Source organism: Narcine bancroftii, chromosome 1 (genome assembly GCF_036971445.1).
Source record: "Narcine bancroftii isolate sNarBan1 chromosome 1, sNarBan1.hap1, whole genome shotgun sequence".
NCBI lineage: Eukaryota > Metazoa > Chordata > Chondrichthyes > Torpediniformes > Narcinidae > Narcine > Narcine bancroftii.
Window position 1 is genome coordinate 316,194,046 of NC_091469.1, and position 15,347 is coordinate 316,209,392.

Consider the following 15,347-nt stretch of genomic DNA (forward strand, 5'->3'; position numbering starts at 1 on the left):
ACGAAACTGTGTACGTCTTAATATTTTAATAATTTATTGTATTTAACTTCTATTCTTATATTTATGTAAATATGCTCTGTGGTCCTGGAGAAACACTACACAGTAGTAGGTGGGGATTGCGAAAAATTCAAAGAATTTGCACCCCCGTCTCCCGCACATGCGCCAACCGAAGTCTCGCGCATGCGCACAGGAATCAAGATGGCCGCGCCCAGTCTACGGACTCCGGGACACCGCCTAGCAAAGTAAGTATGCACATTTGGTCTCTACACTGTCTTTTAAGATCATCAAATTTAACCACCTTCCTCCACGTAATCCAAGTGTTCTGGACTACGCATTCAGTTTTGCACCAAGCTCAGGATGAGAGTATTGTTGCCAGCATTAACTGAAAAACTTCAATTTTCAGTCTACTGCCCTTCACTTCAATAAATGTTCTCAGTGACCAAGTTAAACAGATGCAGTGATTGGAGTTTACACAAAAGAAGCTGGAGAAAGACCAGTGGGTCACACCGTGTTCCTTTTGTAGCACGGATAAAGACCCTCATCAAGGTACGAGCAAAAAGCAGGCAGGCGCCCGGATAAAAAGTGGGGAGGGATGGGGCAGGGGCCTCGCCCAAAATATTCCGACATAAAGAATGCTGAGAGACCTGGAGTTTCTTGAGCATTTTTCTGTAAACTTCTTCAGTTCATTATGATAAAATAAACTCGGCTTTTGATCAAAAGGCCCTTCCAGAAAGAGAATTCTGACCAAGCGAAACATTTGAATGAATGTTCTCTAGTTCCGATTTTTACCTCCAGTTCTTTGTATGAGTTGGACCATCTTCCAATCGGAGCAGAGCGTATCGAGCCGCATTGAGAGACAGGCCTCTGATCCCATCGCCCCATTCTTTCTCCGCTCTGAGAAGTGATATCAGATCGCATTTCAGAAAAACACAAGCCTTACAACGTTCATTAAGTTGGCAATAAACCTACTCAAAAATTATATTTAACTTGGACGGCAGTAACCATCTCACCCTCGATATTCAATGTATTTGTAGATGCATCCAGCTATCAACATGGCGACCAGTGCATAGTACCAGGAACAGATGAACATCAGGGCAAGGCACAAGCTCATACCCAGGAAAGACAAGGTCCTAGATGTAAAATACAAGAATGTCATACACCGACCAGGCTGAATCAGGGTCATTTTGAGATTCCACGACATTCATTCAATAACTATGTGATGAATTTTCTGCCCCACTGTGCCAAACAAGCCCCTCAGAGAAATTCCAGCTGACATTGTTATTCAATTAATTGTACGTGACATGCATTCAAACTTTAGAAGCTTGAAAATATTAAGCACATCACCCAAACATCCTCACACGCATGTCCTTGACCCCGTGCACTCCTTCGCGCGTGCACACCCTCGCACGCACCTTGAGGGGGCCCCCTCCCATGTACACCTCGCGGGCACCCACCCCCTCACTGCGCTTTGTATGTTGCAGAGCACAAGCTAGTTGTACCGTCATGGTCTTGTGTAACCACCCCTCCTGTGATGGTGAGTTAATTGCACAATGGATAACACATATATGCAGCTCAAAGCCAACCACGAGCACGCAAGTGCTCAGGGTGGGTTTGTGGAGAGAAGCTGGTTGAGAGAAGTCCCACCCAATAATTTAAGAATTTATCACAGCAATTAAGGTTGCACAGTGAATACAGTGTCCGAAGCTTGGTCTGTTCATCGGATTGAAGGAAATTTAAGAGGAATTTTCTTCAGTTGGTGACGGTTCTGCCCATACCAGTGATAGTACTTGAATCGTGGTCTCCAATTGGGGGTCCTCAAGAGTGTTTGTAGAGCACAAGCCAAGTTCACAAACATGTAGCACATCAAGAAGAACCTGGGGAGTGAGATAAATAATCAGCATTACAAAGATTCACACCCCTGCTGCCTATGTATTCTTCCAGATGTTTCACATATGACTTTGTTCGCTCAACCACTCTCTGCTCCTTGAATTGCTTCCGAATGCCAAAACATGGGAGTTTTATAGCACTGACACAGCCTCATTTGTCCATGGCAATCGAGGTGTCTTGCAATGTCTGCACTCAGCCCATATCTCGTGATACATTTCCAATCTACTTAACAGCCTAAATGTCTTTTAAGCAATATGTCCCTGGAAGAGCGGGGAGACAGTCCTGCTCTCCAGGGTCCTTCTGCCCAGTCCTGATGCCAACAGCTCTGTGCAAGCTGATGTCTTTTTTAAAAAATTCTGCAACCACGGATATCTGTGCCCAAGATGGGAGCGCCCATGCTGGGCAGCGTACCACGAGGGGCTGCAGGCTACAGGGGAGCAGCATATTGGCAGAAGGCATGAGGGATGGGGAGAGTGCCCATTTGAAATTGGCGACTGTGGCAGCGGACCAGGAAGGCCTGCTGGAGACTGCCTCATGGGAACCAGATATCGGATCTGGGATTCGAGAGGGCACTGGTGGCAGGAAGAGCGTGCGAAGGCTTCCTGATCATATCAGAGACCTGGAGCTCTGGTTTGAACAGGAGTCTGGACGCAAATCCTCTGACACTCAGCGACTCTGAAGGGACTCTCTTTTGCTTCTCTTTCTCTTACTGCAAGGGGCGCCGGGCAATACTCATGGTAACTCTTTGTCTTACGGCAGGCAAAACGTGAAGCATTTTATGTATATTACATTTTTATGTGTGATTATATGACAATAAAAGGAATCTTAGATAAAAAGGAACTGGAATAACAGAGCTCAAACAACTTGATCACTGGCAGTGGAACAGGCGGCAGAGCGCTGGTAGAGTGACTGCATCATAGTTCCACTTACTCTGGAGTCGTGTGGACTTCTTCTGGGAAGGCTGCTTTCCTCTTGCATCTTAAACATGTGTGGGTTGATGTTAATTGGCTACTGTAAATTGTCCCTAGTGTGTAGGTAATTGGCAGAATTTGGAGAGAGTTTGGGAGTGTGCGGAGAATAAAGTGGGCGAGTGTGAGGAGGTTGATGGTTGATGTTGAGATTCCTGGAACGAAGGGATTCACACACGACGAACATTGAGCAGCACTTGGACTGAGCTCCTTGTAGTTCGGAATAATGAAGGGGACCTCATAGAAGCATTTCGAATGTAGATATGGAAAAGTCGTTTCCATGCTAGGGGAGTCTCGGACGAGAGGGCACAATTTTAGGAGTGATGCGGAAGAATTTCTTCAGCCAGAGTGGTGAACCTCTGGAATATGTGGAGGCCAGGTTGTTGGGTGTACTAAAGGCAGAGATTGATAGCCATCTGGATCGTCAAAGTATCATGGGTTAGGGGAGAAGGTATGGGAGTGGGGCTGAGTGGGAGAATGGATCAGACTCAATGGGTTGAATGGTTTACTTTTGCTCTTCTATCTTATGGTCTCATAGTTAAAGTTTGAATAATTTTGAGGGGAGTTAATAGAGCAGATGTAGCGAGTGCTTTTGCTGACGGTAGAGTCTTGTATTCAAAGCAACCAACTTTTTCTCCATCAAATATAAGGGCGTTTATGGAAAAGAAAGAAGGAACATGGCAACACTTAGCGCGAGATCAGCCAAAATCTCAAAGCAGAACAGTTCTTTCTGTTTATTTTTGCACCTGTTCCTCTTCAGGTCTGGGCGGTTTAAGATTATTTTGTGAACAGCAACCCCTGACCTGCATCTCACAGGTGCTTGTCAGGTCTGCAACAAGATCTATCCTTCAAACCCACCTCCTTCAGGATAGAAGAAACTTTATTTCTAGAACCTTCTGCTTCAACCCTCTCCTTCTTTAAAAGCTTCCTTTCAGCTTCCAACGCTGCTCGCACCGTTGTCACGTTTCGACAAGTTCCTCCAACACTCCTTCTGCCACCCTCTTCTGGTCTGTCACCCTTCAGCAACTTTTACAGGTGCACCACTGAAAGCCTTCTATTAGGGCGCATCACCACGTGGCACGGGAACAGCGCACAAGACCCCATGAGACTGAGGATGCCCTCAGTCCCCTCCTCTCTCCACTGACTGCTGTCTTGGAAGAGCGGCCAACGTACAAAGAAAAATAGCCTGGCCACGCACGCTCTCTTCACCCCTTCCTGTCAGGAAGAAGATTCACAAGTATGAGGCCATGGCACATCAGATTCAAGGACAGTTTCTTTCCTGTTCTTATCAGACTACTCAATGAAGCTCAAAACCTATGCGGTCTTTACTCAATACCAACCGATGTCTCTCTGAGTATATCTGCACTTTCCCACTGCGGCTTACTATCGATGAGATATCTACTGACCTGCTTACAAAACAAGCTCTATTATTACTGTATTTAACTACATATAGGGACCTTCCCCCCCCCCCCAAATCACCTCAAAAACCACCCTGGGTCCTATATGTTAAGGTGACATTTTGGTGCTGCCATTTTGCAAGATGGTGAGTGGAGGAAAGCACTCAAACTACTCACCCACATCTTCTGGAGTCGCCACCGCTCACTTCCCCCGGTAAGAAGGCTCACTCTCTCCATCCTCCCCACCAGCCAGCTCTCTCTCCCTCTCCCTCCTGTCGCTCATTGTCTCCCACAGTGCTTTGACGGGAGTGCAGGGCCTCGATGATCAGGCTCGTCAAACAAAGCCTGATCATCGAGGCCCACCGATCCCCTCAAAGCACTGTGGGAAGCAGCGATTTATAGGAGGGAGGGAGTGAGCCAAGGGAGGGAGGGAGTGAGTGACGGGACCCTGAGCAAATTGAATGTGGTAAGTACACTAAAACAATTTTTTTCCTGAAGCCTCACACTAAAAATTGGGGTGGGGTGGGGGTGGTCTTATATGTCATGGGTCCTATATGCTGTCAAATATGGTATATCTTTGGTACCTGTGACAATGAACAAACTTTTTTGGACAGGGACAATCTTTTGAAAGACTTCATTCTTTTGAAAACTGCTACGAGACATGGTGGAAGCAGGAGTCAGAATCAGGAGGAGAAATGCCACGTTACAACGATTATTCAAGATTAAACCTCTGGGTTTCAACATGTGAACCTCTGGATCACAAGGTGCAAACAGAAGTCTTTTTTATATTAAGCTAGTGATAAAAATATAACACTTACATGGAAAGAATGGGAGCTACACTATCAAGAGAAGCAATCAAAATCCCAATCTCACAAATCCCAGCAGTGAGAAGGAGAGCCCAGGTCGGCTCACCGTTCGCTTTTCCATGGCCAAAGACCTGTTTTTAAAAGTGGAAAAATCCGTTATAAAAACATTAAAACTAAATATTTCACTGCATGGTTAGGTGCCAGGCATGGAGCATGTAGATTTGGAATCATAAGTATGCCTATTACGTTTGAGCTTTGTAGAGTGAAACACGACAGTCTGCAGACATTGCGGTTCCAGTAAAAACACACCAGAATGCTGGAGGAACTCGGCAGGTCTCACAGCGTCCAGAGGGGCTAAAGGTTTATAACCGACGTTATCAACGTATCAAGCTTTGAAAAGTTGGGCAAACATGGAGAAATAGTTAACACTCCACCCCAAGGAGTCTGTGACCAGTAAATATTAAACTGAAGAGATTGCAGAATCTAGAAACTGGAGCAAAAGATAAACTGTTGAAAGAAGGCTATGGAGGACGCTGCTTGATCTGTCGAATTCTTCCACGGGTTTCTAATACTCCATTTAGCCCAGTGGTTCTCAACCTTTTCCTTTCCACTCACATCCCACTTTAAATAATGCCTATGCCATTGGTGCTCTTTGATTAGTAAGGGGTGGGTTGTGGGTGGAAAGAAAAAGTTTGAATCGTCCCTCATTGACTCATTATGTGCAGGGTTTCAGATCTCCAAAGGAAATAGGTCAATGACAATTTTTTCTCAAACAAAATATTTCAGGAACAATTGGGTCTAGAGCAGTGATTCTCAACCTTCCCTTCCCACTCACATCCCACATTAAGCAATCCCTTACTAATCACAGAGCACCGATGCATCAGGATTACTTAAAGTGGAAAAAAAGGTTGAGAACCATTGGTTTCGACCATTTTTCATGCACTTTCAGCTCTCCTTAATCCTTTTACCAAAATGTAATCATTCCCCTCACCTCACTAAACTTTACATGGTATTTCCATGCATATTAACTCATTCTGGAGCTTATATATATAAAATTATTCACTCTTACCTGTAAGAAAGGGACTATCCCATCCCTGGCAATGGCCTGCATTAGCCGTGGGGCTCCAGTGAGACTCTGGAGACCAGCACCGCACGTTGAAAAGAAAGAGCCGATTACAATAACCCAGGGAGAAGGCCAAGCTAGAATCCCAATGACGAGATTCCCATTTACAGACTCACCAAACCTGAGAACAAAAATGGACTCTTAAACTTTAAGAATGGGGAAGAAAATGTAGTAAATTAATCAGCGAGGAAGCACAAACGCGGCTACAAGTGACTATTGGACGAGCTGTGGGGCATTAAGAGGTGTTTCTAAAGCATTCATTGAAGATGGTGGTGATTCCCACATCGAAACAAGAAGGAATTTTCTCACAGGGAACCTTCCTTCAGACTTTCCAGGGGAAAAAAGTCATTGGGGGAATTTGGGACAAATGAAGCCTCAGAGGTGAAAAAGCATTCGCTGCTCACACCACATTCCAGCGTAACCTGGATCCTCGTGGCCACTGTTTCTAACCCACTGTGGCTACTCATATATCCCAGCTCAGAATTATAAAGCTGATGTGCTAGATTTGATCCACCTTTCCTGATGTTTGACGAACAATTAATTATACACATATAAACCTGGAGTAGAGCAGCCAAAACACCCAATGTGCAAACAGGCTTCTTCAAATATTCTAAGCCTCCAAAACCTTGAAGGCCCAATGATAAAAATGTAGCGAAAAACTGCAAAATTAAAGTAGTTCTATTCAAAAGTAAAGTGTTCCTACAGATCCTTTCATAAGCTGAAATGGCGTAAAGCGAAGAAGCGATTACCAGCAATTTCTACGGGAACACGTTTTGATTGTTTCCAGACCCAAAAAAAACCCCACCAAATCATACCAAATAACACATAAATCCTAAAATAACATTAACGTATAGTAAAAGAAGGAATGATCAGATAAATCCACAGCCTATAAAGTATAAATAATGTGTGCACGGTGTAGTTTCACAGTTGAGCTGTCTCTCCAACAGCTCACTGCAAAACAAACGCTGAACACTATTTCCACTTTCCACCTTTAATCGTAAAAGCAAACGTCCTCTTCAGATTTCTCTCGGTTAGCGATAAAAGGTCCGAATGTGGAACCTCTGTAAAAGCAAAGTGGCGTAAGGTGAACTTTTAATAAGTGGGGGGGATACTTGTACAGGTACACAATCCTTTATCCGGACATCTAAAATCCGGAAAGCTCCAAAAACTGGCAGTTTTTTCCTGGTGCTGGTTTAGCGGGGAGAGAGAGAGAGACGGCAGCGTGACTAGGATGGGAGAGGGGGAGAGAGAGACGGCAGCGTGACTCTGGTGGGCGGGGGGGGGGAGGAGAGAGAGAAACGGCAGCACGACTTGGACAGGTGGGGGTGAGTGACGGAACCGCGACTTGGGTGGGCGAAGGGGAGTGAAACATCAGTGTGACTGGAAGGGGGTTGATACTGCAGCACAATTCAGGTGGGCTTAAATCTGGGGCAGCTGGCTTTCGTTCCGAAATCTGGAAAAATCCGAAATTCAGAACACACTGTCCCCCACAGGTTCCAGATAAAGGACTGTGTACCTGTACTTGGAGCCCTTTGCTGTTAGCTACTTGACTGGGACTTCAGGGTATAACAAAAGCCAGGATGCCGATCAGTGCAAACTCTGATTTATTTTCCTTTGACAGTGGAGTGGCAATCAATTTTGACCATTGGTTTAAATTATATTTTTTTCTCAGAACGAATCCGATTATCTAATTTGGAATTGATAATGAACTAAAATAAATCTCTTTGGCATAAATCTCCTGTCGAGGGAGCTTATTTAAAACTACTGGAGGATCCAGTAGGTCACAAATTTACTTAGTCATTCTTACGTTACCAAGTGACACACATTACCGTGAATGCACAGGGATTCAATGGCAATGTCTTAAGAGTATTAAAAAAAAAAATCGACATTACATTCAAGTCTTTTTTTAAAACTATTGTTACAGAGTCCAGAGGACCCCAAAACCAGCAGCAATAGATATGCACAACACAGGGTTACTTAAACAAAAGTAGTTTTTAATTATATTTGAACAAGAAAACCGAATTAAACTTTAACTTATTACTTAACCTACCTAACCTATTTAATCCCCCCCTCTAATACTAAGCGCGTGTATATTTCAGATTAGAAAAGTTCTTTGGATCACAGTCCAATCTCATGGGTTGCAGGCAATTCTTGTACTGTGCACAGAAGTTAGCATTATCAAAATTCACCAGGCTTTGGTGCTTAACAGGCAAATGGTTACAACTCAGGAGGGTTCTTGCTAGTTTTCAGAGAGAGAGATTTATTTTCCAGGACATCCGCAACTGATTCTTTCTCAATCAGTCTTGCTGACAAAACTTGCCCCCTTCAGGGTTCTCCAGGTGATCCTCTTTCTTTCAGGACACCTTTCAGACCGCCAGTCTTCTCCTTTGACCAGGCAGCCTTCCAGAGTTTGCCAGCTTGTCCCTCTGGAACTGATTTCTGTGACTCTTTCTTTCTCACTCCCTCCCTTTCTGAGAACAAAACTGTTCTGACCCTGCCTGCAAAAATCACACTCATGCTCTCCTAGGCAAGCTGTTTGTTGATACTTTGTTGCTCCTCTGCAAAAAAGCATTCTGCAGAAGTCCTGCAAATTCTGTGTTTTAAAATGTGTGTGCAAGCTGCTCTAGCAATTCCTCCCAAAGCACCTCAAAATACTCTGTCACACTATTTGACACTGAACAGTGGCTCTGACTGACAACAACCCTCACACAGTGCCTTCACGTGAAGCTGTGGGCAGTTCCTTGGCAAAGGAATGCCCAGGGGTTGGGATACAAACCAGGTTCTTGGCACAGTGGAAGCAGCCTGAGCTGATGGGCTTTTTTTTAACAAAACGGAGGATATGATTCCACAAGAGTTTGGATTGAAGGATTAATAGAATCACCCAGTAAATTATAAAGAGCCCAATCCACTTAATAACCCATTTAAAAAAGGCGCAGTTTTTAAAAAAAAAGACCTTATCAGAGGCTGCTGTGAATTTGCACGAATCACTTACTTATCCCTCAAGAGGACGCCTTCAATGCAAGCGCCAAACAAGATAATACATGACAAATCTTTTGATATTCATTAAGGAAATTAAAGTCATGACATCAAGGTTAATTATACTTTCAATACTTTCTGTTGAAAAACCATCACATTTTTCTGAATGGACCACAACTATTCTCATACTAGTATTTCTTGAGTTCAGATTTTCCTTTAGAATTTAAATTAAGGCGTACAACAGGCCCTTCTGGCCCACGAGTCTGTCCGCACCACCTCAAATACCCCATACCCCGCATGTTTTAAAGGGTATGGGGAAACTGGAGGAAATTGGGGAGAGCGGACAAACTCCTTACAGAGAACACCGGATTTGAATCCGGGTCGTTGGAACCACAACAGTTGCTAACCGCGCTGCCCAAAATGCTGGGGGCGTTTTTATTTTAAACGATTAGTTGTTTTTCTCAAAATCTTTGACCTTTGTAAAGTTTCCACCTCGGTGAATAACAACAAAATGGTAATTGGGAAAGGTAAACACATACACAAAGCCTTGCCACCTCACCAAACACCTGGCTGTTTACCACAGTCACCGCATGGGCCAGTGCAGCTCAGAGCTGGCGCTCTGTACATGCACGTCGATGGCACGTAAGTGCACACAGCAAGCCCTGAGTAAAGCCTCTCTATAGTTGTCGTTTACTGTTGACAGAAAATTTATCAATGAAATTAAAAATATATTTTACCATGTGCTTTCAAATCTGCAAAAATTGACCCCCAAAAAATCAAATCCTAACAAGGCCATAGACTGATGGATCATCAATGAAGGATGGCAAATCATCAATGCAAAATATCTCAGAAGATGACAATGTGAAGGGGGATTGATGCTGAGTGTATTTTCCACACCTTTGACTAAAGAGACTACTTTACCAGATTAAGCCAGGAATTAATACAATATTTAAATGTTGCAAACAAAGAGACCGAAGGAAGATAGGTGAGATTTGCAGGCTTGACTTGCTCTCAACATTCTCCATTGGCATGTGGTGGCGAGATCTGACCTGGAGTGCTCTAAGCCATACGTGAATCACACTTAAACATTGGCCAGCATCCTAATAATAATCCGTGGGCAGGATCCAACTGACCCCTCTTCAGCTGCTACCAGGTGAGTAAATCCTGGACGTGCAAACAATTAGCGAGATTGTAAAATTGGGGGAAATCACCTCCCCCACCCACTTTCCGCCAGATCTGCCAGAGGAACAGAAATACCATTCATCTGAACAGAAATATCTGACAGAGAAGGAAAAAAAAAATCAATAAAAGCGGTAAACAATTTATTTAAACGACTTCAATTATTTCTTATTTCTGGGTTTGATGTATTTTAAACATTGTTAAAGATTGAATTTTAATCAATAGTATTTCAGCATCGCTAGACGTCAAAGGTTTCAAAATGTCTCCTCACTTTGATGGGAGGTTCAGGTTTTGTTTGGGGGGTGGGTTGGGGCAAATCTTTAGTGGCTCACAAACTGGGTCTTGCTACACCTTGAACTCGGTTTCCAGGGACAGGGAATCAAGTTCCAGGGAAGGTTAGTTTACCACGTATTTGTGGGCAGGGAACATTTAATGGGCCAAATCTAGCATGACTGGAACACATTATAGATAGCAAATAATTTTTAAAATGTATTTTTGGTGTGATTTAGAATTGGCCACAGCACATTAGGTTGGGTTGGAACCACATGCAGAGTTTGGGTGGAGGCATCAAGCTCCCTCGCTGCAGGGGTTAAAATATGTTTCATGCTTGCCAGTTATCTGTTTATGGTTTTGTTTAACATACTTTTATGCTGTCTCCTAGCACTATCTTTGCTTCATGGTCTTCTTTGCTTGCTAGTTTAGTTTCTTTTGTTCTGTGGAATGGAGGATACAGAGAATCTTCCGACATTTTCTATTGATTGTCTAACAACGTTTTAGGTACTTGAAACAACATTCAGTGAATTATATTAATGTAAACAATGTTTAATATCATTTAATAAATTTTGGAAAACTCAACTTGAGTACAAATTTGTTTGAGTCACTGACAAGAAGATTCTTTTATCATCCAAGTGGAAAGTAGTCCCTACACTCCCTTCATTTGTCAAATGCTTGGGTTCTTACTATGCGGTAAAACACAAGAATCTGTAGACACCGTGGTTGAAGTAAAAACATAATGCTGAGTTTCTCCACCATTGTGTTTTTACTTCTGACTATGGGGTTTCATTAAGAATCGTTCCTCTCTACAAATTAAAATCTACTGAAATCAGTTCCACAACTCCACATGTGTTGCCACTGTAAAAACCAGCAAGATTTCTTTAAAATGTCTACACATTTCAGGTTTAGATATTATTTCCCAGAGTAAGGATACAAATGAAAGATGTCGTTATAATTGCTAATAAAGTTCCAGTGGGGATGGATTTCTGGGCATCTTTTAGGTCTCCAGACCTATTTGAACCTGCCATGATACCTGCAGAGGTTAAAAAAAAGAAACATAGTTAGAATCAAGTGAGCTATTAATTACAATTATGCACATTCCCCTCTTTATATCATTCAGCTAATAACTTGGAGAAAGGGAGCAAATGGAAATCACTATGGCTGCACAGGATTATACAGCCCACAGCCATAAACCTCACCTGTAACAGATGGGAAATAGATGCCAACCAGCATGGTGAAGTAAGTCGCTATATCACTGAACACATATGGCAGACCCACATTCACTTCGCCTTCTGAAGCGGGAATAGATGGGAGTCCTTTCTTTTCCAACATCTCCCCTTGAGGTTCATAATTACTCCAGATATTTTCTACAGGAAAACAAGGCAAAGTGATATGAGAGTTTTGGTTAAGGAACAACCTATTCAATAGAAACAACATTTGTACATGATGATTTCTCCCAAGGTTGATGCATGCGTGTTCCTTTAAAATAAAGCTCTTTCTCTCTAATGTACCAGAGGTAACTGTAAACTAACTTTACTGACCAGATTATCTCCATTGTTCGTTTTCGAGGGCCCAAAATTGCTTCTAAATGGAAACTCCAAAACGAGTTAAAATAAACCCTTCTGAGCTTGTTGCTAATATGTCAGTGAATACAAAAAATGAGCAATATTTTAAACGTAATGCTACATTTACACTTGACACGTCTGATCGCCTTACAGTCCTCCAATTCTGATTGTTTCTCCAAATAGACTCTCCAAGTAGTTGATGTTTTCCAACATTTCCAAGACCCATCGTTCTGTTTATGCAAATTTGGTCTCATCACTATACGTAATTTAATTTTAGGTTTTTTTAACATATCGAGCATGATAACAGGCCCTTAGGGCCCCACAAGCCTGTGCTTCCCAAATACACCCATGTGACCAATTAACCTTTGGAATGTGGGAGGAAACAGGAGCAGGCAGCGAAAACCTGCAGACACAGGAGGAACAGATGCATTCCTTCACAGGCAGCGCCAATTAAACCAGGGTCGCTACGCTGTAATAATGTTATGCTACTCACTCTATTAACTGTTAAAGTTCATACTGTAAGAGCCACATTGAAAAACTACCATTGAGAGGCAATATTTTAACAAATATATATATCTGGAGACTGGCACCTCGAGAGTCAAGAACATTCTCCCCCCCCCCCACCCCCCGCCACCAGCCATCAGGCTTTTGAACCTCCCTGTACAACCTGAACCACAAACCACTCAGGGACCATCTGCCTGCATGACTGGGTCATCTTTTTTTCCACTAACTGCAACTGTGAATATTTATCCTTTTATACTTATGGCCTTTTATCTCCTATGTCAACTTAATTTGTGCTTATAATTTGTTTGTGTACAAGTACTCCCCAACGTATGACCTACTCAACTTGCATCCATCCGCACAAACGACCAAATCTTTTTGTAAATTTATAAGAAAATATAAAAAATTTATGGGTTTATGTTGTATTTGACAAAGTATAACAGGGATACAGGGCATGGAAGAGCCAAAATGTATGAACTTACCTTGTTAGTCGACGTCCCAGTGTCCGTAGGCTGGGTGCAGCCATCCCAATTTGGTTGGCACATGCGCAGTGGGTTCACATACTGGAGTTTGGTTGGCGCATGCAGGAGAGTTAAACGCCCTGAGGATATTGAATTCACGCCCTTATCTCTCCTTTATGTGCCAACCAAACTCCAGTACGCGAACCCACCAAGCATACGCCAACCGAACTCCAATACGCGAACCCACCACGCATGTTAACCAAACTCCAATACACGAACCCACCGTGCATACGCCAACCAAACTCCAATACATGAGCCCACCGCACATACACCAACCAAACTCCAATACGCGAACCCACCGCGCATATGCCAACTGAACTCCAATATGCGAACCCACCACGTATGCACCAACTGAAGACTTGCATATGCGCCCAGCCTAGGACCCTGGGACGCCGACCAACATGGTTAAGTACACACATGTTGGCTCTTACATGCCCTGTATCCCTGTTATACTTTGTCAAATACAACAAAAATCTACGATGAAAAAATTATTTGATTAAAAAGTTTGCTTTAAGACTTCAGGACTCCACGCACGTGGGCAAAATTCTGACCTACATCCATTTCAAGATACGTCCAATCCTTCGGTCCCAATTACAGCCGTAAGTTGGGGAATGCCTTTATTTTATGTTGCTATGTCAATGCAGCAAGCAAGCATTCCCATAAGCAGTGAGAATGCTGAACAACCAAAGGAACTGCTCACATGAACCATCCGAGACTCTCACAAGTACATGACAATGTCTATGTATTTATTTATATGAATACTAGGATTATGTAGTATGTGTCTGGATGTGTGATAGGTCTGGATGTGTGTCATCATGCTTTGCACTGAGGACCGGAGAATGCTGGTGCAACAGATGACAATAAAGTTGACTTGACATGAAGAATTTCAATGTGTCATTATGTTGTATGTAAGATAATAAACTCTCACCACCATCAAAAGTTCATGTCTATTAAAATTTCTTACACATGCATCTGCATTTTCTAACACTCACCAAATATTACTGTGCTAGCAATCCCAGGAATCCCTTGAATCTTGGTGACATTGTTGAGTGTAAAATATTCATTACACGTAGCGTTGAGAAAGGGCCCATTGCAGAAGAGCTGCCAGAGCTGAGATACCACTGTCTGGTTACCTTCAGTGATGACTTTTGCACACTTGTCAAAGTCTTTCCAGGCTAATGTTCTGTTTCCAAGTAGGCACAGGCTGAAGGACACGTGAAATGGAAAAGGAGAACACATGAATGGAAAACTATACCACAATCAAAAGCACAGAACAAGTCTCTTGGACAGTCTCTGTAAGAAGGTGGCCGTGCCCGTGTATTTTGGCTGCCTGTCGCCATTTAGATAGTAACCAATTTATTTGGACTTTTTACCCCCTCCATAAATCTTCGTCCGCGAAGCCAAGCCAAAGAAGAAGAAGAATTTATTCCTAATTGTACATTCAACGCTTTATATCAAAGTGTCTTGTGTTAAATGCGCAATATAAATACACTACTACCACTTGCTGAAGTTCAAAACTTCAGACTTTGGAAAGTTTTTCCATTTCTACATTTGGGCTTAAATTCCGGATTGGATTATTTTCATCCACGCCTTTAAAATAACATCTGTCAAAAAAGTCTACATTTCTGCTTTGGATCAATAACCAACTCTGCTAAATCACACAACTGTACAAATGTAACAGAAAAAAACTCAGTTCATTTTGCCCTTGTTGGGGAAACGAAGTTACTTCCATGGATTTGGGCAGCAAGGTTGGTGTAGCGGTCAGCTTGATGCCTTTACAGCGCCAGCGATCGGGACCAGGGTTCAAATCCCGTGGTGTCCGTAAGGGGTTTGTACGTTCTCCACGTGTCTGCGAGGGTTTTCCCCGGGGGCTCCGGTTTTCTCCCTCCCACTGTACCGGGGACTTGTAGGTTAATGGGATGTAAATTGGGCAGAACAGACTCGTGGGCCGAAATGGCTCGTTACTGTGTTGACATTTAAAGATTTATGTACCTCAGAAACAGGCCCTTTGGCCCAGTCACTCCATGCCAATCATCCACCTCCTATTTACACTATTGTACAGTATCCCATTTTTAAAAATTCTCCCCACATTCTTATACCACAGGAGCGTTATTGGCAACAATCAACGTTGAGGGAAGAAACCAGAGCACT

General features: G+C 43.1%; 1 protein-coding gene across 8 annotated transcripts in view; it reads right to left on the minus strand.

Annotated features, from left to right (window-relative positions):
* The window catches only part of LOC138747238 (solute carrier family 12 member 7-like), a 252,551-nt gene that overhangs the window by 51,226 nt on the left and 185,978 nt on the right, over nucleotides 1-15,347 (minus strand). For all 8 annotated transcript variants that reach the window (XM_069906322.1, XM_069906337.1, XM_069906295.1 and 5 more), the window contains 9 exons: nucleotides 14,189-14,400; nucleotides 11,809-11,976; nucleotides 11,544-11,642; nucleotides 9,174-9,231; nucleotides 6,128-6,302; nucleotides 5,071-5,189; nucleotides 1,776-1,874; nucleotides 1,011-1,130; nucleotides 790-894 (listed from right to left, as the gene is read on the minus strand). In XM_069906322.1, the coding sequence (XP_069762423.1) occupies nucleotides 790-894; nucleotides 1,011-1,130; nucleotides 1,776-1,874; nucleotides 5,071-5,189; nucleotides 6,128-6,302; nucleotides 9,174-9,231; nucleotides 11,544-11,642; nucleotides 11,809-11,976; nucleotides 14,189-14,400 (1,155 nt within the window). The remainder of the gene's footprint in view (nucleotides 1-789; nucleotides 895-1,010; nucleotides 1,131-1,775; nucleotides 1,875-5,070; nucleotides 5,190-6,127; nucleotides 6,303-9,173; nucleotides 9,232-11,543; nucleotides 11,643-11,808; nucleotides 11,977-14,188; nucleotides 14,401-15,347) is intronic.